Source organism: Aspergillus novofumigatus, assembly GCF_002847465.1.
Source record: "Aspergillus novofumigatus IBT 16806 chromosome Unknown P174scaffold_9, whole genome shotgun sequence".
Lineage (NCBI taxonomy): Eukaryota > Fungi > Ascomycota > Eurotiomycetes > Eurotiales > Aspergillaceae > Aspergillus > Aspergillus novofumigatus.
Window position 1 is genome coordinate 320094 of NW_020194282.1, and position 24642 is coordinate 344735.

The 24642-nt window shown below is 50.2% G+C and overlaps 7 protein-coding genes across 7 annotated transcripts; 4 read left to right on the forward strand and 3 right to left on the reverse strand.

Annotated features, from left to right (window-relative positions):
* The first annotated feature begins 437 nt into the window (after positions 1 to 437).
* On the forward strand, positions 438 to 2510 carry P174DRAFT_445539 (DNA primase subunit PRI2). Its single transcript, XM_024828366.1, has 3 exons — positions 438 to 881; positions 939 to 1489; positions 1547 to 2510. Exons 1-3 carry the CDS (start codon positions 692 to 694, stop codon positions 2306 to 2308), a joined length of 1503 nt encoding a protein of 500 aa, XP_024678207.1. The 5' UTR covers positions 438 to 691; the 3' UTR covers positions 2309 to 2510.
* A 293-nt stretch (positions 2511 to 2803) lies between these two features.
* sec23 (GTPase-activating protein SEC23) lies at positions 2804 to 5825 on the forward strand. Its single transcript, XM_024824356.1, has 7 exons — positions 2804 to 3121; positions 3184 to 3314; positions 3372 to 3666; positions 3724 to 4197; positions 4251 to 5348; positions 5403 to 5596; positions 5655 to 5825. Exons 1-7 carry the CDS (start codon positions 3029 to 3031, stop codon positions 5677 to 5679), a joined length of 2310 nt encoding a protein of 769 aa, XP_024678208.1. The 5' UTR covers positions 2804 to 3028; the 3' UTR covers positions 5680 to 5825.
* Positions 5826 to 6127: 302 nt separating this feature from the next.
* Positions 6128 to 6783, forward strand: P174DRAFT_378088 (60S ribosomal protein uL11; the record flags this gene model as incomplete). Its single annotated transcript, XM_024822798.1, has 3 exons — positions 6128 to 6180; positions 6253 to 6373; positions 6445 to 6783. 3 exons carry the CDS (start codon positions 6128 to 6130, stop codon positions 6781 to 6783), a joined length of 513 nt encoding a protein of 170 aa, XP_024678209.1.
* Positions 6784 to 11461: 4678 nt separating this feature from the next.
* On the forward strand, positions 11462 to 16035 carry P174DRAFT_434991 (UDP-N-acetylglucosaminyltransferase; the record flags this gene model as incomplete). The annotated part of the gene is made up of 3 exons (XM_024825904.1): positions 11462 to 12696; positions 12748 to 15349; positions 15406 to 16035. 3 exons carry the CDS (start codon positions 11462 to 11464, stop codon positions 16033 to 16035), a joined length of 4467 nt encoding a protein of 1488 aa, XP_024678210.1.
* An 861-nt stretch (positions 16036 to 16896) lies between these two features.
* On the reverse strand, positions 16897 to 18358 carry P174DRAFT_396312 (uncharacterized protein; the record flags this gene model as incomplete). Its single annotated transcript, XM_024823732.1, has 1 exon — positions 16897 to 18358. One exon carries the CDS (start codon positions 18356 to 18358, stop codon positions 17126 to 17128), a length of 1233 nt encoding a protein of 410 aa, XP_024678211.1. The 3' UTR covers positions 16897 to 17125.
* A 438-nt stretch (positions 18359 to 18796) lies between these two features.
* P174DRAFT_445543 (uncharacterized protein) lies at positions 18797 to 19646 on the reverse strand. Its single transcript, XM_024828367.1, has 2 exons — positions 19015 to 19646; positions 18797 to 18952 (listed from the first exon to the last, which is right to left on the reverse strand). Exon 1 carries the CDS (start codon positions 19316 to 19318, stop codon positions 19037 to 19039), a length of 282 nt encoding a protein of 93 aa, XP_024678212.1. The 5' UTR covers positions 19319 to 19646; the 3' UTR covers positions 18797 to 18952; positions 19015 to 19036.
* Positions 19647 to 22614: 2968 nt separating this feature from the next.
* On the reverse strand, positions 22615 to 24545 carry gmdB (general amidase GmdB; the record flags this gene model as incomplete). Its single annotated transcript, XM_024830902.1, has 6 exons — positions 22615 to 22727; positions 22785 to 22872; positions 22946 to 23277; positions 23316 to 23826; positions 23892 to 24167; positions 24240 to 24545. 6 exons carry the CDS (start codon positions 24543 to 24545, stop codon positions 22615 to 22617), a joined length of 1626 nt encoding a protein of 541 aa, XP_024678213.1.
* Between the last annotated feature and the right edge of the window lie 97 nt (positions 24546 to 24642).

Sequence of the window (24642 nt, forward strand, 5' to 3'; positions counted from 1 at the left end):
GCCGCAGATTGACAGAGGCCGTAACTGTCGGGAATCATATAGATATGACCTGTCGATCAAAACACTGAAACTGCAGAAGTGTTCGAAATTAACTCCGGCACTCGACGCAGAGCTTGGGACGAATTCCGTGGGGTTTAGCACCGTCTTCTTGATTAGGAAATCGGTGAGCGGAGGTCGGAGGGGAGTCCGATGAGTCTATACGACCCTTTGGTGGCAGCAGAAGGTTACTTGTATGCCAGGCATTGGAGGATACATCTATATCAGAGGACGTATAGTCGCGATGACCGATGACATGCGATATTGTCTCCGCAGTATAAGTGGTACTCTCTTTCACATGCATGCATTGATACTTCCAAGTCCAATCGCGTGCATGAACAACCCTTTCAGCGGTAACGACTCCACAGCCGAGTCCACACGGGCAAACCCCGTAATTCGAAGCTACCGGGACTTTTTGGACGGATCCAAGCGTTCCTCGGCTGTCGAAAATTGATGCCTGAGGCTGAAGAACTTTGGAAAGGGCGAAGGGACAGTCACGTGCCTTTACTGATCGACGCGTGTCCAGCGCGTCTCGCGTGAGGTTCGTGAAAGTGGTCGATATTGGAGTCTCGACGGTGTCTCTACAAGACTACCATTTGAACACAATATTCGCGCACAGATAGATTCGGATGTCATTCCGGACTGCAATCCAAAAATGATTCGGCAAGATTTTCAGAAAATTGATCCAAAGAGAAGAGCGACCTTGGACCACAAGAAAAAGCAGTTCGCATCGCCGGTATACAAACAGCAAGATTACCCGCACCGTCTGAATTTCTACGATATTCCCCCAACCGCGGAGATCACACTCGAGCAGTTTGAGCAATGGGCCATCGACAGACTCAAGGGTATGAATGGTGCTTTCTGTTAACGTGATGCGTTCATCCGCTCATAGTTCTGTCCAGTATTGGCCGAAATCGAAGCCTGTTCCTATCGAAATAAGTCGGCTGCGGAGACAGCGGCGCATATCAATCCTCTCCTGCAGAAATATCTGCCACTTTCCTCCAATACATCCTCTTCCTCCGGTGCATCAGATCAGCGTCTAAAGAATGAACGCCAGAAAGATCATTATTCCCACTTCATCCTTCGCCTTGCGTTTTCGGCAACCGAGGACCTCCGCCGACGCTTCGTGCGGGCGGAGACAATGCTGTTCAGATTTCGGTTTCAACATGACGACACTCGAGAGAAACGTGCCTTTATTGAGTCCTTAAATCTGGATTGGGAACCTGTGAGTGATGAGGAGAGACGCGAGGTTGCTGAGAAATTGGTGAGCGCGACACCCGGTCTGCGGCGTGTTGATGAGGAGACTTGGTACAAAGTGGACTGGGAGCGAGTGCCAGAGCTTGTCGAAAGGAGAGCTGTGTTTCTGTCCAAGGGGAGGGCATATGTGCCTGGCAGAGAACAATTGAGTATGATCATAGCCGAATTTACGGCACGATTGGAGCGCGCCCTCGAGGTATGAGTCTCCTTTACACTGCACTGTGGGTGTTATGAGTTGGCTGACCACTACCAGCTCACGAGCCGGGCTCTTCCACGATTGGATGAGGATGATCGTCTTACGCCAATCCTGAATCACCTGTCGAAGAACTTCGGTAGCGCAGAATCAGTATACTCTGAAGGCGAAGGGTTTGTCGAAGGAGCACCAATTACTGCCAGTAACATCGATCGCCTTTCGCAGCACTTCCCTCTCTGCATGCGGAGTCTACACATGACGTTGCGCAAGAACAACCACTTGAAGCACTTCGGTCGACTCCAATATACGCTCTTCTTGAAAGGAATCGGCCTGTCTCTTGAAGAGTGCATCATTTTCTGGCGACAGTCCTTCAAAGGCTTTACAGACGACGAGTTTAATTCTCGGTACAAATACAATATCCGCCACGCTTATGGTGACGTCGGCGGTGACGTGAATCGAAGAGGTCGGGGATACCCTCCTTACTCTTGCCAAAAGATCCTCAACGACTCCAACCCCGGAGTTGGCCAGACTCATGGGTGCCCCTACCGTCACTTCTCCGTCGATAATCTCATCGGACTACTTCAGTCCACAGGCGTCCATGACAAGGACGTTCTACGAGGCGTGCGCGAGGATGTTGAAAAGACACGCTATCATATTGCTTGTAACAGGGTCTTTGAATGGGCGCACAAAGCGGATATCAAGCGAGTCAAGGAAGACGGTACTTGGAGTCAGACAGATTTGGACACCATAGTCCATCCGAACACCTACTTCAAGCGCAGCTATCTCCTGAAACAAATGGGGAAGCCTCCCAAGGATGCATGAGTTGCAGAGACGGTTTGACGAAGCTATGCTTTTCTATCTTTGTGGCCAGGTACTTTCTCTCATGAGGCGTTTTGGTTATGGGAATTGCAGGACGCAACATCCGGATTATGTGTTGAGAATGCCAAGTATCAAAACACTCAAAGTATTATGTGTAGTGATTTCTGCATTACTACTGTATATAGCTTAGGTCTCTAAAGAGCAAATTGTACGAAGTCATTTGTAACCACAGCTGATTCCCAGATTATCGCAAAGGATCGGAACGACCTTTCAAAGCTAGGTGCCCAGCGTCGGGTAAGGTCAGTCTTCGCGCGACGCGAAAACAGCTTCATCATGACAAGAGACAGAAGCTGTTGATGTATGTTATCGGCGGTTGTTGATGAGAAGAAGAAAAAAAAAAAAGTTGACGGGAAGCGGGCAGCCCGGAAGTATTTAAAGCAGTGAAGGCGGAGCGCTAGTGCACGCTACGGCTGTCGGCAGCAACCAAGGATGCTGCAACCTGGCCTCATGCCAACAGGACCAGCTTCACACAACATACACCCCCAGATCCACATCTAGATCCCGGACAAAAGCTGTTGGCGTCGGTCACTTGAAGATAAGATTATGCTACAGAAATTTGTTCTTAATATATAGTCGAAGTGATCATAGGGTTCCTTGTTTGGTCCGCAGCTTTGGGCTCAATCGATAAACACCCCCTCCTATCCAACCCCCCATCACCGCACGATGGACTACGAAGCGTTGAAGGATCAATGGAGCGATGTCGAAGATCGTGACGGCATCAGGCTCAGCTGGAACACGTTTCCTAGCACTCGCATGGTTGGTTTACTGGGATTGCATCGCGTCCATGCGCCTCCGTACTCATTCACGTTCGCATACAGGAAGCGTCCCGACTTGTTGTCCCTATTGCCGCCGTTTACACTCCCCTGAAGGAGAAGCCCGATTCGCCATTACTACAATATGAGCCGGTAACTTGCAAAGCACCCTGTCGGGCTGTCCTGAACCCCTACGCGTATGACCTAGGCCCCTGTCGGCTCTGAGCTTGCAGCGCGTGACTGACCAAGGACAGCAACGTCGATGTTCGGGCCCGGATCTGGATTTGCCCTTTCTGCCTCATGCGCAATCCCCTTCCCCCTCACTATAAGGACATCACTGAGAATGCGATACCCCCGGAACTGCACCCTCAGAGCACGACGATCGAATACCAATTGGCGCGCCCCGCTCCCGCTCCCCCTATCTTTGTCTACGTCGTCGATACTTGTCAAGAGGAAGACAGTCTGAAGGCTTTGAAGGATACTCTGATTCTGAGCTTGTCTTTGCTGCCGCCGAATGCTCTGGTTGGATTGATCACTTATGGCACAATGGTACGAACCGAATACCTTTCTTTGGTTTCGAATGACCTATTAACCTCATGAGGATAGGCCCAAGTTCACGAGCTTGGATATACCGAATGTGCCAAGTCGTACGTTTTCCGAGGCAGCAAGGAGTATGCGGCGAAGCAGGTCCAGGAGATGCTCGGACTCCTCGCCGCTGGACCTCGTCCAAACATGCCTCAGCAACCTGCTCGCCCGCCTGTTGGTCCCGCTGCGCGCTTCCTGCTACCCGTTCAGCAAGCCGAGTTCCAGATCACCAATGTCCTCGAACAGCTGCAGCGTGATCCTTGGCCCGTTGCCAATGACAAGCGACCCCTCAGATGCACTGGTGTGGCTCTGAGTGTTGCTGTTGGCCTGCTCGAGACATCCTTCCAGAACGCTGGTGGGCGCATTATGGTTTTCACCAGCGGTCCCGCTACGGAAGGCCCCGGTCACGTCGTTGGACCTGAGCTGAAGGAGCCAATGCGTTCCCATCACGATATCGACCGGGATAATATCAAGTACTACAAGAAGGCTGTCAAGGTAGGCGTCATTTCATCTTCTCATACGGGCTGCTCCCATGCTGATCGATTTAGTTCTACGACGCCCTGGCCAAGCGCGCGGCTAACAACGGACACGTTGTCGACGTTTTTGCCGGCTGCCTGGACCAAGTCGGTCTTCTGGAAATGAAGAACCTGGCCAACTTCACTGGAGGTCATATGCTCCTTACGGACAGCTTCACGTCGTCACAGTTCAAGCAGTCGTTTGTTCGGGTTTTCGATAAGGACGCCAACGATAACCTCCTGATGGGCTTCAACGCCTCTCTTGAAGTCCTGACTACAAAGGAGCTCAAGGTCACTGGACTTATCGGTCATGCCGTTTCTCTGAACAAAAAGTCAAGTTCGGTTGGAGAAACAGAGTGTGGTATTGGCAACACCTGTGCCTGGAAAATGTGCGGCATTGATCCGTCCTCAAGTTACGGAGTGTACTTCGAGATTGCCAACCAGGGCGGTCCTGCAGCCGTGCAACCAGGCCCTCAGCGGGGTATGATGCAATTCTTGACCTACTACCAGCACGCTTCTGGTCATTATCATCTCCGAGTCACAACTGTTGCACGCCCCTTGAGTGGCCCAACCGGGGACCCGACCCTCGCACAGTCCTTTGATCAGGAGGCTGCTGCCGTGCTGATGGCACGTATTGCTGTCTACAAGGCAGATGTCGACGATGGACCAGACGTTATCAGATGGGTTGATCGCATGCTCATCAGACTCTGCTCTCGCTTCGCGGACTACCGGAAGGATGACCCAACCTCATTCCGCCTGGAAAAGAACTTCACGCTTTATCCCCAATTCATGTTCCACCTCCGTCGCAGCCAGTTCTTGCAGGTGTTCAACAACTCGCCTGACGAGACAGCTTTCTACAGGCACGTCCTCAACCATGAGGATGTTGGCGACGCCCTTGTAATGATTCAGCCCACGCTGGATTCGTATTCTCTGGAACATGAGGGAAGCCAGCCTGTTCTTCTCGACTCGGCTTCAATCCAGCCCACTCACATCCTTCTCCTCGACACTTTCTTCCATATCCTAATTTTCCACGGAGAGACCATTGCGGAATGGAGGAAAGCAGGCTATCAGGATCAGGAAGGTTATGAAAACCTGAAGGCTCTCTTGGAGCAGCCTAAGGAGGATGCTAGGGTTGGTCCATCCACTGCGGTTATAATACGAGGCACAAGCTAACTTCATGAATAGGAATTGATCGCTGACCGTTTCCCACTGCCTCGTTTCATCGTCTGTGACGCCGGAGGATCTCAAGCGCGTTTCCTCTTGTCCAAGTTGAACCCATCTACTACACATACGACAGGAGGTTACGGCGGAGGCGTGACGTCGCAGACTATCTTCACTGATGATGTCTCGTTGCAAACGTTCATGGATCATTTGATGAAGTATGCTATCCCAACACGTTCTACAAATGTCAGGAATGATGCTGACCCACCAATCTAGACTTGCGGTTTCCGGAACTAGCTAGACATGACGAGGTGATGGCCATAGCGAGAGAAAAAGGGCGGTTAGACGTCGGTCCTCGGGTCACTTGTATCTTTAGCGATGATTTTGTCTTGGTTTTCATTTTCCTGCTCTTTACCCACAATATAGCAAGTGCGTAAGTCAATGGTGATCATTCCAAATAACAATAGACGGTATCGACAAGGATCTCTACATACAGCGTCTGGAAAGACACCGTCAGTATGGCAGAGGTCATGTGACCATGGTGGGGTTAGCCCTAGGATCTTTCCCCGTTAGAGATTTCGCTTAGCCGGAGGTGCGGGCCAAGCTAAAATGTCCTCAACTTCTTAAGGAAATTTTGTGAACTTCTATTTTGCTTCTTCGTACCATCCACCCCGACCAACACTCCAAGGACGATTGACGACCTTTCGCACTCGCCATGCGTAAGTATCATCTCCTTGGCTATAACAAAAATGGCGACTAATATAACACCCATTGGGCAGCTCCCAAGTTCGATCCCAATGAGGTGAAGGTCATGTAAGTTCATCTTCTGTTCGCGTCGCAAAATTCTTCAGCGACAGAGCTAACCATTATATAGTCACCTGAGAGTGACTGGTGGTGAGGTCGGAGCCCAGTCCGCTCTGGCTCCCAAGATTGGTCCTCTCGGTCTGTCCCCCAAGAAGATCGGTGAAGATATTGCCAAGAACACTGGTGACTGGGTAAGAATCAGAAGGAATCGAAAGATGAAGAGTAACCGGATCGCTAATATGAATATTTTGCGGCTTTATAGAAGGGTCTCCGTGTGACTGTCAAGCTCACCATCCAGAACCGTCAGGCTACGGTCTCTGTCGTGCCTTCCGCTTCCTCTCTGGTCATCAAGGCCCTCAAGGAGCCTCCTCGTGACCGCAAGAAGGAGAAGAACATCAAGCACAACAAGTCCATCGCCTTCGACGAGATCGTTGAGATTGCGCGCCAGATGCGTCACCGCTCTCTCGCCAAGGAGCTCCGGGGTACCGTCCTTGAGATCCTCGGTACCGCTTTCTCCGTCGGCTGCCAGGTCGATGGCCGCAGCCCCAAGGATGTCTCTGACGACGTCAAGGCTGGCGAGATCGATGGTAAGTCCTGTTGAGTACACTTTTGCCGAAGTGAAACTAACATTGAAATTAGTTCCTGAGGAATAAATGATCTAAAAGTGCGGCGGTCGTCAATTCGGTTTGTAACGACATGCTAGTTACAGAATATATGATCATTACCCCGACAAAAGCTTCTTACGAGTTATGACCTATGATTCCCAATTATGTTCTTCTCAGAAATCCTATGCTTTTTCGCTAGGCTGTCCGTCCCTTCTCTCCATTCCTTGCTCTGTGCTTCTCGTGGTTTGCTTGCTTTTCCAAATGCGAGCTGGATCATGGAGTCGCGTCCCCTCAGATGACCTTTGCAACACTCTGGCTCTTACCGTTCTTTCCCGCCTTCGGGCCTGGATTGAACTCACGCAACGTGGTATAGGCTTATTTTACGCAAAGAAGATCAACACTTGACCCTCTACTCACCGCGGTATCCTTGGAGGGGAGCTTGCTTCTCTCCGTGGGTACAGTGGTCCATCTTTTGGGTCGACATCACTGCCGTAGAACCAGGTTTGTACCTGGCTCGTAGTTTTTTGGTTAGGTCATGGATTGCAATACAATATGTTTCGTTTCAATCTGTTCTTCGTAAGTCCTCGAAATCGTAGGTAGATAGCGAAATCTTAAAGTTCTGTTACTGGCAAGACCGAATTAGAGACCATACACACACCGACTAGGATGCTGATCTTGATCTCCATCTATCCCCATTCCCCACAGAGCTACATAGTACGTCTGGACGATCGCTGCAGGAGACAATGACCGCGCATCGATGTGGATGTAGCCCTCCCTACCCATCTCACCTTACTTCTGAAGAGTGTCCATTACAATCAATGTGCTTCCCAACTAATACTCTTATAGTCATCAGTTGTGTTAGTCGAGATGCGATTGTCGTCTAAAGGAGCACAACATCGATAATGTGGAGCTTGTGCGGTCCATCTACGGAGTATCCGTATGGAGCTGAGAATACATAATGCCAAGCGGTTACACAAAAGTTTAGAAGAACCCTTTCAGCTTGCTAGTGACATTCCAGGGGTGGGTGGGAATGTAGCAGTGGGGTTGATGCATAGTTATCTTGATTCTGGAAGAGCAACGGTGAAGGATCAAAGAAATTAACTGACAAGATGACGGTGAGAACGACTGTTAAAATCTTGAAGCTTGTGCAGTGGTGACTTTAGTAGTTTTTTCCCTTTTTTATCATATCGATGCAGCTGAGGTTGCCGATTGGTCTGATTGTCGATACTTGTGACATTGTTGATCACTGCATTAGATGGTCTGCCACTGTTCCTGCCAGCGGCGCTGTTCCCATCCTTTAAGATGGATTCTGCTCTGGGAAGTTTGGACTTTTTCGTCGGCTTTTTCGTTTGTCTTTTTGATTATTTCTGTCAAAAGATTCAAGTCAGGTGAGAATTTATCCCCATACGCAGCCTTGGACTATTGGATAGTGGGCAATTTAGGGACATGGGATGGAGCTGCAGCCGCTCCACCTAGTATGCGGTTTTGAGTTGGGCCGGTGGACAGGGTCGGGAATTGGGCTTTTTTGTCCTCCAAGCAAACGTTGTGTTGCGTACACACTCTTCCCATTTATCATAATCTATTATCATTATTCTCCTATTATTATTAATTTTGCGCCTCTATGATCGCAGTAATGAGCTAGGAAAATGCGGCAATTACAGTTGGATATTATATCACAGGGATAGTGCTCAAAAAGTAAAATTGGAAAAAGAATAAGATGTAAAAAGAAAAGAAATAATAGTTATGCCAACTAGATACGGAGTAGTCTATTATTATGGTGACGTTGTCAGCCTTCATTGGTGAAAAGGTAATAATGCTGATCCCCCATACTCCTTGGAAGGCCTTCGTATGTCTCATTATTTGACTTGCTACGGCGATGGCATGTGCGTCTCTCAGCCTCTGGATGCGGTTTGTGCGGTTTGTGGCTGCAGGGAGGAGACCAGCCAGATGAGGCGCCATCAGCCGCGGGAATCTTAGCCTCGTCTCATGTTTCTGCTTTTCTCCCCTCTTCCAGGTACTTTGAATATTTTTGAACGAGATCTAACACACTCCAGACTCGAGACGATGACTCAACCCACCATCATGTACCAATCTACATACCACATGCCAACACAGTAGTGACGATGAATATACAAGCGTCAAGCGGAGGCCAGGTTGCAACCATCAGCTTTTTCTGACTCCACTGCAAGCCCACAGAAAGTGCCAGATCGCCCTTCCGCTTGACCAACGGGCCAACAGAATCCTCCCAAGGCTTGATCCCAGCGGGCGCCACTTGGCCGGGGGTCGGCTGGGCGGTGGTCCACTGACGTTGAACAGGCCGGGACTGTCTCTGTCTAGCGCTCAAGGGCCGTTGGATCGCAGAAAGGTGGATCCACTCGAGATGCTTTCATTTTTGTCGCTCTTTTCCCATCCCTTTTCCTCCAGATTATTACAAACATAGGTGCCTCTGACGCTGGAGAAATTGTCGTGGGAAATAAGAAGAGATGCTTTTATGTCTACCAGGAGAAAGGTATCCATATATGAAATGGTGTTTGGAAGACTACTACCTTATAGTAGTGCGGATGTACTATAATGCAGCGCCTAAGGCTCATCTCCCAACCCAGGAATTCCCTCTTCCATTGGCTCCACTTCCGCTGCCCCATTCGCCATATCACAGCATCACCATCCACCTTTCCAGACTATCTATCTAATAAACACCTAGACTCCTCTGCTCCAAGCAGTGACTTGATCGTGGTGATAAGTCATTTTAGACATAAGTACCTATGTATTTCGCATAGAGAGATTGTACGCTGGTGATACAGTGGATCGCTGGTCCTAGATAACACTGACACATCAATTTACTATTAGATAGTTTCTAGGCCGGTAACCACTGCTTTCGTTTGAAGCTCCGCCCTAGTTCTGGGTCCATAATAAAGTGGTCCTGATTCTGATACTCTGTAGTAGCAGTAGCTCCATCGTACTAGTGGACTCCAGACTCCAGTAGACTATCATCGCCATCTCATGGTTAACTATGTTAGTCGATGATTATCCTCCTGCATCTTTAAGGTTCTTTCGCACTTTTTCTTTGTCCTTCGCTTCTTTTGGATCTGCGCGCATTTGACGGGCGTGTTTCCCGTCCTTGTCCCGTTTCTTTCCTCTTCTTTCCTTTGCTTACCCCAGACTTTTTGTTCCTCTTCCTGGTTTCAAAGTTCCTCTTCTTCCCGCCCTCCAACCTTCTCCGTACTCCGTACTCCCCTCGACATTATCTCTCCGCCAGCCGTTGAATCCTCGCTTCCGCCCGCTCTCCCCTGCTTCCGCTTCTCGATTGACAAGAGTTGCGCCCGTGAATAAATCATATCGAAAGGATAGAGGGGGAGGAGGACGCACATCGCCGGATATAAATGCTCATCTCTGACAATAAAGCTTCTGGTTTTTTCATCCTCGTTTAATTGCCATTCAGCCTTCGTCCTGCTCCCTACCATCGGACTCATCTCTTATTTCTTTTCATCCCTTTTTATTTTCCTCCACATCACAATTCTTTCGCGCCGACTCAGCATTTTTGCCAAGATCAATCACGGCTCTGTCCTTCTCCAGTCGGTGTCGATCGCGTCTCACGGACACCTGTGTCAGTGTGGGTGCTCTCGGGAAGCTGACTAGGGCTGTGACTCTTTTTGAGTCCCTTTCCTCCTTGCGTTTGTTCTTCACGGCCATATAGCACTTAGCCATATCCGATTGAATCGCCTCCCTTATCTGCCGTTGGACCCGAGCGACTCTTCTTCGTGAATGCTAGCCTCGATCAGACACCCTTCCTCTCGGATCATTCCTTCACGCTCCTTGGCCGCCCTGCCCGATATCAGATCATCGTCATCATCGCCTATCAACAGCTTTCATGTCGATCTCGGAGACAAACAGTGGGGGTCTTTGCTGAGTGTTCAAGTGAGCTGGCTTACGCCCAGGATGAGGTGTAGGAAACGTTTCAAGGAGGTTGCTAGTTGATCAATCCAGCAGGAGTGAACGTGCGTGTGTCAACTTTTTGTGACCGCTCTCAACCTCTGCGACTGGTACCTCTCCTTCTCTACTGCTCAGATTCCTACCAACTTCATTATTTCTATCGTTGTTTTCCCCTACCTCTTCCGTCGAAAACTTCTTTTCCCCCTCTTCGATAAGTCGAGGTAACCATGTTACCCTCGGTGCAATCTTTCCCGTCGGTACAACCGCATCACCACCTCCCACCCTACTACACCGCCGACACCGCTACTCCACCTTACGACTCTAATTCCACGTCCTTTGTTCCGTCACTTCCTCGCGGTGATATCAATAAGGATCACTCCCAGTCGCTCTCGCGGACCCGATTACAGTACCCGCATCCCGTTCAACGTTTCGGACTTCATGATACCGCCAGTCCGCAACCCAGTCCCAAACATGCCGCTGAACATGCGCTTAGGAGGAAGACACCGAATGGAACCTTAGCAGCGGGCTACGATGGAACCCCGGAGATACTACGATTCAGCCGCCGGCTACGAAACACATACTAGTCTCACCTCTGGATTCTGGTCACCTTGTCCCTCCTCAGGCGGGGTTTCTTTCGGACAACTGGCAACAAGCGTCGGTCGGTCAGTCCTCAGCAGCTAAACATATGGTCTTTCCTCCTGTTTTCAAGAACGATGCGAGTCGGGGCAGTGCAGCACCGGGGACATGGTACCGGATATCAATTGGACGGGCTGGGTTCGCTCTCTGAATTATGTGCCTGGGGCTGACTCGATGCTCAATCAATCACTACCCATGCAACCAGCGCAGCAGAGATTCTACGTGCATAATGGGGCCTATGTGCCTACTGTCTTACCAGCAACGCTCCAGCCTTGTCTCGGCCCAACAGCGTCGGCGGGCAGCGGCCCGTATGGGCCCTACTGGCCTGACGGTGTCTACATTCCATACCGTCCAGCGGCATTTCGAGATACGCGCTTCAACCATTTGAACCAGACCGGCCTCCCCTTTTTCGATACAGCACAGCAGTCATTCAGTAACGCAAATACGGCCCTCCCAGGCAGCCATGGCGAGGCGGGCGGTTGGCACACCGCACCTCCAGGGATTCTCAGCCACGGTACCGCAGTGAAAGGCAACTTCCCTCCCCGTCATTCGGAACAGAAATCTCTGGATTCTTCTCTGAACCACCGCGTTCTCCCGTTGCACATTCGTACTAATCCTAGCACTGGGCTTCCAACAAATCAGCAAGGCGGAGAATCCTTCTCCGTGCCGCCTGGGTCCAACGGGCCGGGGTTGCCTAGCTCTTTCACAACTGCTCACTCACGCGCTGCAAATGTCGAATTCAAGGAGAAGATACTATCATGGGCGCATGGTGTATATGTTGATCTTCTCGCGTCCATCCATCAGGCCCGTCGAAACAGCATCTCCCAGGCCGGCAGTGATGGGCAGCCCCTGCGCTTGAAACCAAGCATATATCCCAAACCTCCACGACAGCCAGGCTTGGATTTCTCTCAGTCGAATAGTCCCGAATTCCTTCGCCATAATAGCTACCCCTCAAGCCAATATGATGGGCGCCATCAGAAGACTAATATTCTTGGGTATTCAAGGCCAGTGGATACCACGGCTACTTTCCAGCATAATCGCCGTCCTTCTATGAGTCAATTCCAACAGTACGCAGTGTCAGATTCACAAATGCTGGACAGATTGCGGCATACTGGCAGAGTAGCAGTTACAGGACCGGCTCCCCGTTTCTCCTTTTCTGCAACAGGTGAGAATTCGACACCAGCAAATGCCATGTCCGCTCTCGAAATGCTCTCGCACCTCTGCATGGAGAGTGGTTGGGAGTGGATCGATGGGATGCTGCTTGGCGGCTGCCTTGCCTATGGACTTGGCGACTATCACAAAGCTATGAGGTGGTATTCCAGGATTATCGCGAGGGACGCAACGTAAGTACAGGCTGCCCCAGGTTTTTGTGTATATGTGTTGACTGCATTTAGGCATGTGGAGGCGATATCAAATCTCGCAGCAACGCTGCTTGCGCTTGATCGTCGCGAGGAGGCGCTGCAACATTGGCTTCGTGCTGTGAAGCTCCGTCCCAGTTTCTTCGAGGCTGTGGAGCATCTCATCGGTCTCCTTTGTAGCAGCCATCGTGGTAAAGAAGCCGTGAACATCATCGAATATGTGCAGAATTCCCTACGCTTCCCCAAGAATGGCGATTGTTTTACCACAGATGAACATGCGAGCGAAACGGAGAGTGATGCGGATAGCGGCGCTTCAAGTGTTGGATCTTATGAGAAGGCATCGTTCGACTACGACGATGACTTCGGCCGCTCGCTGATCGGTAACCGGAAACCATCTGAAGCTAGCGCAGCTGGCTTTGGCTCCAGCGGCTACGCTATACCAGGTTGTGACAATGGCAGAATGCTTGCGCTCGTTCATGCGAAGGGCAACATGCTCTATGCATTGGGCGATAATGCTGGTGCTGCGGCGGCCTTCGAGGATGCTGTCTTGATTGCGGCAGGGAGACGACGCCATGGCATTCAAAGTCTGATTAAACAGACATATACCGCCTTCTGCCAGGGCTCTCACCAGGCTTACTCGCCCCTGAACTCTCACGAGAGCCAGGAGACCATTCTTCTTTATCCTGATAAGGCCTTACAGACTTCGAAGCTAGTCTTTGCACCTTGCGGAACTCCCCCCGGGATCAAGTTTGTGGCCGAAGGCCTTGCAAGAAAAGCCGCCTTGTCGACCACGAGCAACTCGCTGCTTTCCTTGGCAAAGATCTATCAAGACGGCATGTCCAATATTTCCGGTTCGGGCATTCCTAAGAAATCTCCTGGCGTTCGAGACATCTTGGCACTCTATTACCTCTCCCTGTCCCTCCAACCGAGTCCCTCGACTGCCAATAACGTTGGAATCTTGCTTGCTGGAATCCAAAACAATGCCGCCGGCAAGGGCCTCCCTCGTTCTAGCGGGGAAGCACAACACCCTGAGGTTCCTGGAGTGGTCCCCGGAAGTGGGATTTCACTGGCACTAGCGTACTACAACTACGGATTGCATCTCGATTCGCGACACGCGCATCTTTATACCAATCTGGGTAGCCTGCTTAAAGACATCGGGCAGCTCCAGGCCGCCATCCGGATGTACGAGCAAGCGGTTCATTGTGATGGTAACTTCGATATTGCCTTGGCCAATCTGGCAAATGCCGTCAAAGATGCAGGTCGAGTCAACGATGCGATTGCCTACTACAAGCGTGCCGTCAAAGTGAACCCTGAATTCGCTGAAGCAGTATGCGGACTGGCAAATGCCTTGAACTCCGTCTGCAACTGGGTCGGACGTGGAGGCATTGCCAATGGGTATGGTTTCCGCGACCGATGGCATGTCACTGAGCAAGGGATGCTCCGTGATGCATCTACTAGCGAGACCGGTACTGGCTGGATACAGCGCGTCGTTGATATCGTCAATCGACAGCTCAAGGAGGGGGAGTCGTGGGGTCGTGGTCTACTGTCACCTAACACGATAGAGCAACTTTGCGTCCAGATCGCTCCGGCCTTGGAGAGTCGCCGCTCGGCCTCTGGGTCTTTGGCCGCCATACTGCAGTCTTGGGCTGGACAAAGGTGGGAGGGCTCGCGGATCGTCAAATTGATCGAGCGTGCAAATCGTTCGATCACCTGGCAGTGGTACCAGGACCGCTATATCTACGGCAAAGAATACCCGCTAACCAAATATCAACGGCCGCAACTTCCACCGGGGCTCGCAGCGCCCAATGCGCCAACGGTTCTCCCTTTTCACACATTCACCTGTCCGCTTTCTGCGAAGCAGATCCGTCAGATTTCTCAAAGGAATGGGCTTCGAATCTCGTGCTCCACCCTACGTTCTCCGTGGCTTCCAGCTACGGTGTATCCACCGCCGCCGCCTCCAAATCCCTATCTGAAGGTTGGATATGTGTCGTCGGACTTTAATAATCACCCTCTCGCGCATTTGATGCAGTCTGTCTTTGGGTTGCATAACCCGTCCAGGGTTAAGGCATACTGCTACGCAACCACTGCAAGCGACAAATCCGTGCATCGGCAGCAGATCGAGAAAGAAGCACCCGTGTTCCACGACGCCAGCTGTTGGCCCGTCGAGAGACTTGTGAAGCAGATTGTTGACGACGGGATCCACATCCTTGTCAATCTCAACGGCTACACACGGGGAGCGCGCAACGAGGTGTTTGCTGCACGACCTGCGCCAATACATATGTCTTTCATGGGATTTGCAGGGACACTGGGCGCCGAGTGGTGCGATTATATTCTTGCAGATGAGATCTCCATTCCTGTCGATACGCTTAGCCCTGGAAGACGCAACGCCCGCATTGAGGATCGACTTTTGGAGCAGGACTACGGCGAGGAGCTCGAGGACTGGGTTTATGGAGAGAAGATTGTCTATACTCGCGACACATTCTTCTGCTGCGACCATCGGCAAAGCGCTCCCGACGCGAAAGATGCGCGTATCACCTGGGAGCAGGAACAGGAGCGGCGATGGCGAATGCGGAAAGAGCTGTTCCCAAATCTCAGCGATGACACGATCATCCTTGGCAATTTCAACCAACTGTACAAGGTGAGTATTGTCTTTAGATTATGTGTGATGTGAGTATGCTAAGCGCTTCCATTCAGATTGAGCCAACAACGTTCCGTACATGGCTTCGTATACTGGCGCGCATTCCCAACGCCGTTCTGTGGCTGCTTCGCTTCCCGGACCTGGGCGAACAGAACCTCCGGGAGACAGCCATCGCGTGGGCGGGGCGGGAGACAGCATCCCGGATTATTTTTACGGATGTGGCTCCGAAGAACGCTCACATCGCTCGGGCGAAGATCCTGGACCTGTTCCTAGACACGCCGGAGTGTAATGCGCACACGACTGCGACAGACGTGCTGTGGAGTGGCACACCACTGCTCACATATCCCCGTTACAAGTACAAAATGTGTTCTCGGATGGCGAGCAGCATCCTGAGCAGCGCGCTGCCGGACTCTGACGCTGGCCGCAAGGCCCGTGAGGAGTTGACGGCAGTATCCGACGAAGACTACGAGGACAAGGCCATCCGCCTTTGTCTCAGTCTCCAGTACAACCCCGGGTGTGGCGGTCGAGCGCGAGGCCGGCTATTCGACCTCCGCCGGATGCTGTTTGAGGAGAGAATGGGGAGCCGTCTTTTTGATACCAAACGCTGGGTTCGTGATTTAGAGAATGCTTATGATCAAGTCTGGAAACGATGGGTAAATGGCGAAGAAGGTGATATCTGGTTATGATGTGCGCATCGGAATATACCCCTTGAGCGTTCTGTTTCTGTCTTTTCTTGTTAATTCCATGTCATATGTAGCCCCTATGCGCGTTTATATTGGTGATTTCTGTGATCTAGAGGTGTGAAACCTGGGTCTTCTGGTCTACTCGGATCTACCGTGTTTCTTTCAGTCTTGATTTTGCATGAGAATCTCCGGTGATCCGTGATGTGCATACTGGCGTTGGATCTTTTCTAGCAATGAATCTCCATGACATTGCTGCGCAAGCAGCCCGGGTTGGCCATATCGCTTCTCCACAGTACCCAAGATATGTATTCGACTATGAAATACGGCTTTCATCCCTGAAATATGTAGAAATCAATCATTTCGAGCCCCATGCAAGATATCCTGCCCATTACATCCTGAGTTTTGACTCCAGCTGAATGCAGCTCAAGTTATCCTCTGCTAACCCGACTATAATAGACAGTGTAACAGTTGCATATCTACTATTATTCACTAGGCATTACCAGGGCTTCCTGGTGGAAACCTATCAGAGGGTTATTAACTACTCTATTTATAAATGTTACTTGTTTTAGCATACATCATGCTAAGAGTGCAGTACACCCCCTACTAATCTTATACAGAAATAGAAACAGAAGAGTGATTCTGCGTAATCCTTGGAGCCCTATGCTAGGAGTATGAGTACTACTTATTTTCCTCATCTAGATGAGACCTAGGAGATAGGATGTATTATGTTGACACTGAGCTCGTCTAGTAGAGTATAAGTAATAAAGAAATTAAAAGTCTTTATGAGATTAAGTTGTTGATATATACTTGAAGATGAACTACACCTTCTTGTATGCTTCTCTCGCTCAGGCAGACCGGGTTAGAATCGGGAATGGGAAGCCTTCTTAAGTCTGACTCTGATAGGTACTGTTTGTGTCCTTGAACTGAGATTATCGGATCTTTCAGCCTCAGTGCCACAGCAGGTGACTATACTCTGCGCAAGTCAGTGACGTTTCTCACTAAATTCCAAATGGAAAGGACCACATGTGTGCCACAGGCTCCCAATCCTTCTATTCATGATGTCTCATTATTGGCTATTGTAGTCCAGGTAGCATCATCGCTTCACAAGGCATATAGTGTTACGCTCAATCTGCTTTGTGTCCTTCTCACGAGCTACTGTCTCGTCCTTGGCTCGTTCACGCCGGTGGCGCTGAGCCTCTGATAAGTTCATAAGCCACGGACCAGTCTCAGCAATGATCTGATCCGCCAATTCTTGGGGAAGTGGATGGGCTGATAATAGATGGGATCGTGCTTCCTGTTCCCACCAATCGAGACGCTGTGGAGGCACATTTCGCGTCGAGCAGATGCGGTAGTAAGGATCAACGAGCCACAGGGTCAAAAAGCGACAGCGTCCAGGTCGAGCTTTGTCCACCAATTCAAATGACTCAAGGCGGTGGCGTAGGCAGTTGGGAAAAGTGATCAGACCCCCTTGACGTATAGACACAGACCCGAGTTCTTGAAACGCTGGTCCCCCATTCTGAACACCGAACAATTCTTCCAGGTAGGGAACGTCCCACTCACCCCAATCGAATGAGAACTTCGCACCAGGCATGGAAATCTGTTGAGCGAAGGAGATGCGGGTATTTGTCACGTTTTCAAGATCGAAGCAATACATTGCTACCCCCGCGATATGCTCATTCAGCAGACCGTCCGCGTGCCAATCCTCCCCCAAGAAGAAAGGATTATCAGGAGTGAGCTCAATGCCCCCCAGCTTAACGATAATCTGTAGCCCCTTTTCGCGGAACTCGTCCTGGAGTTTCACAGTCTGGAACTGATGATCGATCTCGTCTTTTGCTCTGACCATCTCATTATGGACCATTGGATCCATGATTTCCTCGCGGTTCTGCCAGAGTTCCGTGAAGCAATCAACGTTGTCGTAATCCTCACGACCGACGATTGCTCGGGCCGTTCGTCCTGCCTTCCAGTCTTCGTAGGAATAGGTGGTGCCAGGCTCGGAGTGCTGGAACCGAAACATGCGACTGTATTTGATATTCACAACTTCACGCAAGGATAATGTTGTCTCCCAGTCTGCGGGGATTTCGCGTGTTGTATTGTACGACCATTGCACCTTTACTCCATACTCTGGTAAAGAGAGATACTCCTTGACGCGAGCAAGGGCCCGCTGGTAATCCACAGTTGACCTATCGACGTCCAGCGTGGTCGGAAGATCCTCGGCCCATTGAGGATAACGGTTATCCCACTCGACCCCGAATGTGCGGATACGCATGGGTTCCCGGCCGGCCCAACGGGGCCGGTCCCCCTCGGCATTAAAACAAAACCAAATCATGGGTTGATATGGTGAATACTACCCTCCTGGTAGGCATCAGCCTATTTGCCCTTTGACCAGTCTCTTGTGGCAGTTCCATGTGGAACTCACACTATGAAGAGTGCCTTCGAATTGTCTGACGCAAGGGATCTATGTATACAAGATTAAGGTAATATACGCTGACTGGAGGAAATCTAGCACATACGACCACAGGGTGTGGAAAACAGGGCTTCCCGTCCGCTCAGCCGTACTTAAGCCACACGCCGGCCGGTTAGTAGTTGGGTGGGTGACCACCAGCGAATCCCGGCTGTTGTATGTTTTTTTGCTTTTTCTGCATTCTTTTTTGCTTCTCGAATTGTTCGTTTTCAAATCAAATTGTGCTGTGGTGTAAGTGTATGCAGCGTTGAGCGAGAAGTGTCTGTTGTGGACGTTGTGTTGACGGCACGTGCAATTTAACAGCTAGATATAAGAGAGTAGGCAGGGCGATGGTGTTCAACCTCGGAAAGCCTGGCAGGGAATGCATTACCAGTGAGTGGAAGGCTTAGGAAATATGATTTGCTCGGTCCCCAAGAGGAAGCCACATTTCGTCATCTATGACTGGGCACACATTGTCTGGTAAGCTACATATTGTGTCAGGGAGTCCCATTAGCAAGACGCTAATTGAAGATGCACCCAAGATTTGGATATTCGATCTATAGGTTATGTTGCTACATCGTCACAATCGGTGGTGCTCACCAGGTCCTTCCACTCGTCCAGTGCCTCGCGATTTTTGTCGAGAGCTGCTCCGATTACCTGCACTGCATCGCGCCCCAGAGCCAGTCGGGGAGGCAGAGCCCGTCCCTGAAATCGTCCCGTGCGCCTAAGCGCCTCGAAAGACGCAGTTGGCCAAAGACATTGGCACGGAGCTGGGGCCTCAATATCCGCGGCCCTGGGACCCATCAGCAAGGTAAAAGACAGGATGATGACTGCCCCTACCTGCATTCCTCGATGGCTCCCTCAAGAATATATATCCCGCGTTGTCCACCACGATATCGATACGACCTACCACGGTGTCGCCAATCTTGGCAGCGGCAATAGCAAAGCCAGAGGAGCACCCCGTGATGAGCCACACACGTGCCATAGCGGGTCAAATGTACAATGTATATAAATCTCTGCAGCGGCGAAAGTGAAGGCGAGGTTCAACAGAGAAGCAGGAAACGATAAGAGGGCGAGGATGCTGCGGGGTGAATATATATGTCAAACCATCTTCCGGCGTCTAGACAACCATTTCTTCTAGCATAGTAGGAAGGAATGATAGCATAGAACCTGGCTGACAATATCACATTCACAGCGCCACATAAAGTCCATTATGCAGCTGGCGACAAATGGATATCTTATGACTTGAAACTCGCCAGCTATGTTGCCCCTGTTGCGGAGTTGAGAGGTGCCGCAAGGTGACCCCAATGGATCCCATGAGGATTCGAAGGATGTCCGAACCATCGCCAGATTTTGCGTATGTTCTTGCCTTAGTATCCATTTGGTTTTCTGTGGCTGGCCCGGCCTTTCCAGTGGTTTTCTATTCATCCTGAGCACACTCACAGCTATTACTTTTTTATGCTCTTGACAACACCATCGCAGCAAACATCATTCCTGTATGTTGCACACACTCGGTCAGACAAGACGAGACACAAACTGAGGATGAGATCCCCAGGCTATCGTCAACCAATTCGAGGCTGTGTCCAACTTACCATGGCTCTTAATCGGGTGTGTCCTAAGCCTAACCATCACAGTCTCTTCCTAACGCTCATTGTACAATCTAGGTTCATGGTCTCGGAAGATGCGAATCGAGTAGAGACAGCGGCATGATGCAACCTGTCACCTGCCCATCCATCGCGGATTTCCATGAGAATCTAGTTTTCAAAATAACAGTGGCTAGGAAAGGACAGTACAGAGCTTCCTCGTCTCGATTCCCACCTTCTCGGAGAGGCGCTCAATCGCCACACCCTTGTCTCCGTTCTCCGGAGCACGGCTGCAATGTGGCAAACATCTCGCTTCGTTGCTGCGGGATGGATTCTGTAGGCTTGTTCGCTTGCAAGGTCTAGTCTACCGGTGGCTCGTTTAGTATGTGATCCTAGGGATGGAGTGAGAAGACGTGATGACACGTCAGCGGCGGGGAAGTAAGTAGGTTTTAGACAGCCTTCAGGTATAATTCAGGCAGAGTGCAGTTGAGGGCGAACGGCCTCAGGATCAGAGCAGCATTGGCATAAGGCTTGAAGCAAAAAGACAGGGAAGGAAAAAACATACAACAGCCGGGATTCGCTGGTGGTCACCCACCCAACTACTAACCGGCCGGCGTGTGGCTTAAGTACGGCTGAGCGGACGGGAAGCCCTGTTTTCCACACCCTATGGTCGTATGTGCTATGATCAGGACAACACTTAGAAGATATAGTGTGTGAAGCAAGGATTGTCTGTGTATGTCTGTTGTCTGTCCCGCAGAGTGGGGATCATCTCTTTTTAAGTCTGGGCGTCATTGCTGGAGGTCTAAACTATCATAGGTAGATATTAGTCTGTTATCCTCCAGGAAGGAGGCATTCTGTAGGTTGACAAGATTTTCAGGCAGGTTCTAACTACTGGAGTTCCAGCAATTGGCGTCATCTGAGTAAGTTCTTTTTTGTTTCTGTAGCCCTAATAGAAAACTAGACTAACTCCCCTAAAACAAGGATGAAAGATGGTGCAGTGATACCTATATATTCCTAACCACCACCATTGTAAGCAGCCCGGAGGTGACTGCTGGAGGTTCCTAGCCAGCAAGATATCATCAACTAGGCCGCAAGTCGCTGCTATGATTACAGTGTCTTAATAATGTATAGGTTTGCTAGGGAAAACATATGTATTATAATAATCGGAATAAACTGCTTAGTTCCCACTAAGCTGTTTAGGTTCCCCTATTTCTACTCTGTGTGTTTTGAACCAGAGATATGATTCTCCTACTAAGATAAAGGCTTAGTGCTAGTGGGTCACTAGGCATTTACTCTATAATAACTTCCAAGCTGATGCCTGTAATTCTGATACTTATAAAAAATCATACCCGTTTGCCGAAGCATATTGGTTGTGAGTTCTCCTTTAACTAATCACACTCTTCATCGTTCTATTCTTGGTTTCTTGCATAGTCATGATGCTCGGTCGGTATCGAGGTTGGGCAGTGTTCAGCTACTTTTTTGGTGAAGCTCTTCAAGGTTGCTTTTCAATCGGCATGCGGATGATTTGCTGGACAGCTATTGAGTGAAAAGCCGAGCGTACGCTCGTGGACACACGTACTCGTTGTCTCCCGTAGTATAACTTACTGGGAAGGCCTCTGAAGTCGAATTCATCAGCCGTCACACCGTATACGGATAATGACGATGGGCATCTCTACTACAGTATTCTCTAACCGAACAATTACGTACAGCAATATCCCAATTGTCTAGGAACCTTAACCATGGTATGAAATCAGCAGTCCTTTTCCCAAACTCTGCATTGCTTATTGGATCCGACTCAGCAACATGGCGGCTTTTCGAAGACTCAGCCAGCGCAACCGGGCTTCCTCCAGTCATCCATCTTCTGCTAGTAGTGGGCTGCGCAAGCAATTTCTCACTGGATTTGGAGATGTCCGTGGCACATAGGAGCTTTTGGAGAACGCCTTTCAACGTCCGATCGCACAAAGTTTCAAAAGGATCGTCTTCCCTAATACCGAGCCTGGAAGACATGGAGACATTCGATAGCATGTAGAGGGCTCGTAAGGTTAAGCGACGTCCCTTAAACGCCAGAAGGTGCACACAGACGGAAAACGAGCGTCTTTAGCAATTCAAAAATATACTATCCTATACATCCTACTATATATGAGGGCCCTAGAAGATAGTACTGTAACTTTACTAATATCCTAATAGTAGATACGATTAGAAAATAATAGGAAAGTGATAAATACTAAACAAAGAGTTCCCTATTAGTAGTACTGTTCTTACTATACAAGAATAACTCAGGATTAGATATCTTTCAATAGAAAAAATAAAGGAATATGAATTAAAAGCTAGAGATTATAGTCTAACAATCTTCTTTTTTAGGAATACCTCGAGGATCTGGAATATGCGATATGTTCAATGTTTCATGGTACTTCCGGATTGAGGAAAGGTCAACGTCGGTATTCACTGACTCCACTGAGCCTATGGCTGCGAAGATCATGTCATCTGGTAGGATTATTGCTCATTACTCCTCCTATATAGGTAGATATAAAAAGCAAATCAGCTAATACACAAATGTACTCATCGAATAGCCTTGTCTATAATCCGCGCGGCATGGAGGCACTTTTCATCCTGGAAGCGTGGAGCTACTACCTGGATGGCAGAGGGAGCTCCGTCAACGGCATCGGGGTCATCTGTCCTGATCAGCAAGTCTACCTTCTATGAAGTAGAAAATCATGGTGTAAACTCACAGCTAGGCTGGACGCCATCGTCAATAACCATGGGGACAGGATCAAGTTCCTTGGAAGCTTCGCCGTAGGGGATGATACACGCAGGACACTATACGATATCGTAGTCAGCACATAGCCTCCAGGTATCTGTACACGGACTTGCATGCAGTAGGTGGTCTTACATCCAGTAAATTCCAAATAACCGTATAAGGAGGCCACCCAAATGTATCATGCGGAACCGCCGTATTCTGCGCCCCAGGCGCAAGGACAACATCCAGCCCGTTCCCAATCCAGCACCTGCGCCATGCATCAGCATACTCCTCTCTCGCCGTATGCAGCGCATTGATCTTTTCAAATGGCGGGAGCTCCATATCAACAGGAAACGGGCCCGTGAACATCGGCGAAGACATTTTAGCCACCGATGGCACGAGCGGCTCCCCGCTAGACGCGATGTGGTCGATGTGCGGTCCGTAGATGAAGTATTGGAATGCTAGGCGGCTTGCGTAGGCGAGGTCTCGCGAGGGTCATCTGGGAGTCGGACTATGTGGTGACCGCGCCGGGATAGAGATTTGATGGCAGACTCTAGAGCTCTCCGCACAGGAGGATGTAGTGGGAAGTCCTTGCTCTCAGGGAGGATGCCTATGGTTAACTTGTCTTGAGAGCCGTACTCAGGTGTTAGTGGGAGCTCCTGCCACGGTGATGCACTCGCAGTGACATCGTACTTCCAAGGTTCAGCCTTAAGCACCGTCGACATGAAGAGCTCGATATCTGCGAGGCTATGCGCCAGAGGCCCTGCGGATGGCTTGAGTCCTGGAATCCCTTCCATGGCTAAACCTGCTACCTGGCCGCCCCAGGGAATGCGGTCGGTTGTAGGCTTGAAGCCATACACACCGCAGCAGAGAGAAGGAATGCGGATCGACCCTGCGATGTCGGTTCCTACGCCCAGGATCGAACCGCGGAAGGCGACCAGTGCTCCCTCTCCGCCGCTTGATCCTCCGGCTGTTAGATTCGTGTTATGCGGGTTTAAGGTCCGGCCGAAGATGTTGTTTTCGGAATCACCTGTCTGTGTTGTGTCAGCCATTGAACCCAGTTATGCAAGGGTATGTATGGATGAGTAGGGCAACCAACCATCATTGTCTGAGGGATATTCGTCTTCACATAAAGGACTGCCCCAAGGTCGAGTAGAATCTCGACCAGGGCTGATTTATGCGACACCGGCTCGTTCTGCAGAAGCGAGACATATCCAAGAGTGCTCTGGATCCCCTCTAGGCAGAAACTGTCTTTGATGCTGATGGGAAGGCCGTGAAGCGGACCTATTACCTTCTTCTCTCTTTGCAGGTATTCATCTAAGAACTGCGCACGCTCGATGGCTTTGACAAAGAAATGTTCCGTTAAACATGAAGTCTATCGTAGTCAGTCGCCGGTATCTCGTTGTATAATGGAGGGCACCTCTCCATGGATGCAGAAGCCACTTACCAGCTGCTGCGCAATCGCCGCCCTTTTGCAGAAGGCCGTCGTGACATCTACCGAACTAAACTCTCTCTCGGCAAGGTTCTCTAATAATTCCACCGCGGAGAAGTTCTCCGTGATGGCTAGCTCTTTATCAGAGAGAATGCCGCTTCGGCGAGCAATGTCAACCTCCATTAGATGGCCATTGGCGGGGACTGAGGCTCGGAAGTCGTCGCTGAGGCGCCATTCCGATGGGATTTGGGCGTCTAGTTGTTTGCGTTTTGCTGCGACAAGGGCCTGCCAGTCAGTCTTGGGGGATGGGGATATGGTCATTTTTCTTCTATGGATCTATTGATAAGGCAATGCCTCGACTGTCCTATATAGCTGTGGCGCTAGTACTGAGTACAGGCATTTACACATGCGGGTCTAT

Coding starts and splice junctions, on each gene's coding strand:
- P174DRAFT_445539 (XM_024828366.1), top strand. CDS start 692: ATGATTCGGCAAGATTTTCAGAAAATTGATCCAAAGAGAAGAGCGACC. Junction 882..938: donor GGCCATCGACAGACTCAAGG/GTATGAATGGTG, acceptor AGTTCTGTCCAG/TATTGGCCGAAATCGAAGCC. Junction 1,490..1,546: donor GATTGGAGCGCGCCCTCGAG/GTATGAGTCTCC, acceptor GACCACTACCAG/CTCACGAGCCGGGCTCTTCC.
- sec23 (XM_024824356.1), top strand. CDS start 3,029: ATGGACTACGAAGCGTTGAAGGATCAATGGAGCGATGTCGAAGATCGT. Junction 3,315..3,371: donor GCTGTCCTGAACCCCTACGC/GTATGACCTAGG, acceptor GACCAAGGACAG/CAACGTCGATGTTCGGGCCC. Junction 4,198..4,250: donor ACTACAAGAAGGCTGTCAAG/GTAGGCGTCATT, acceptor TGATCGATTTAG/TTCTACGACGCCCTGGCCAA.
- P174DRAFT_445543 (XM_024828367.1), bottom strand. CDS start 19,318: ATGCAGGTAGGGGCAGTCATCATCCTGTCTTTTACCTTGCTGATGGGT.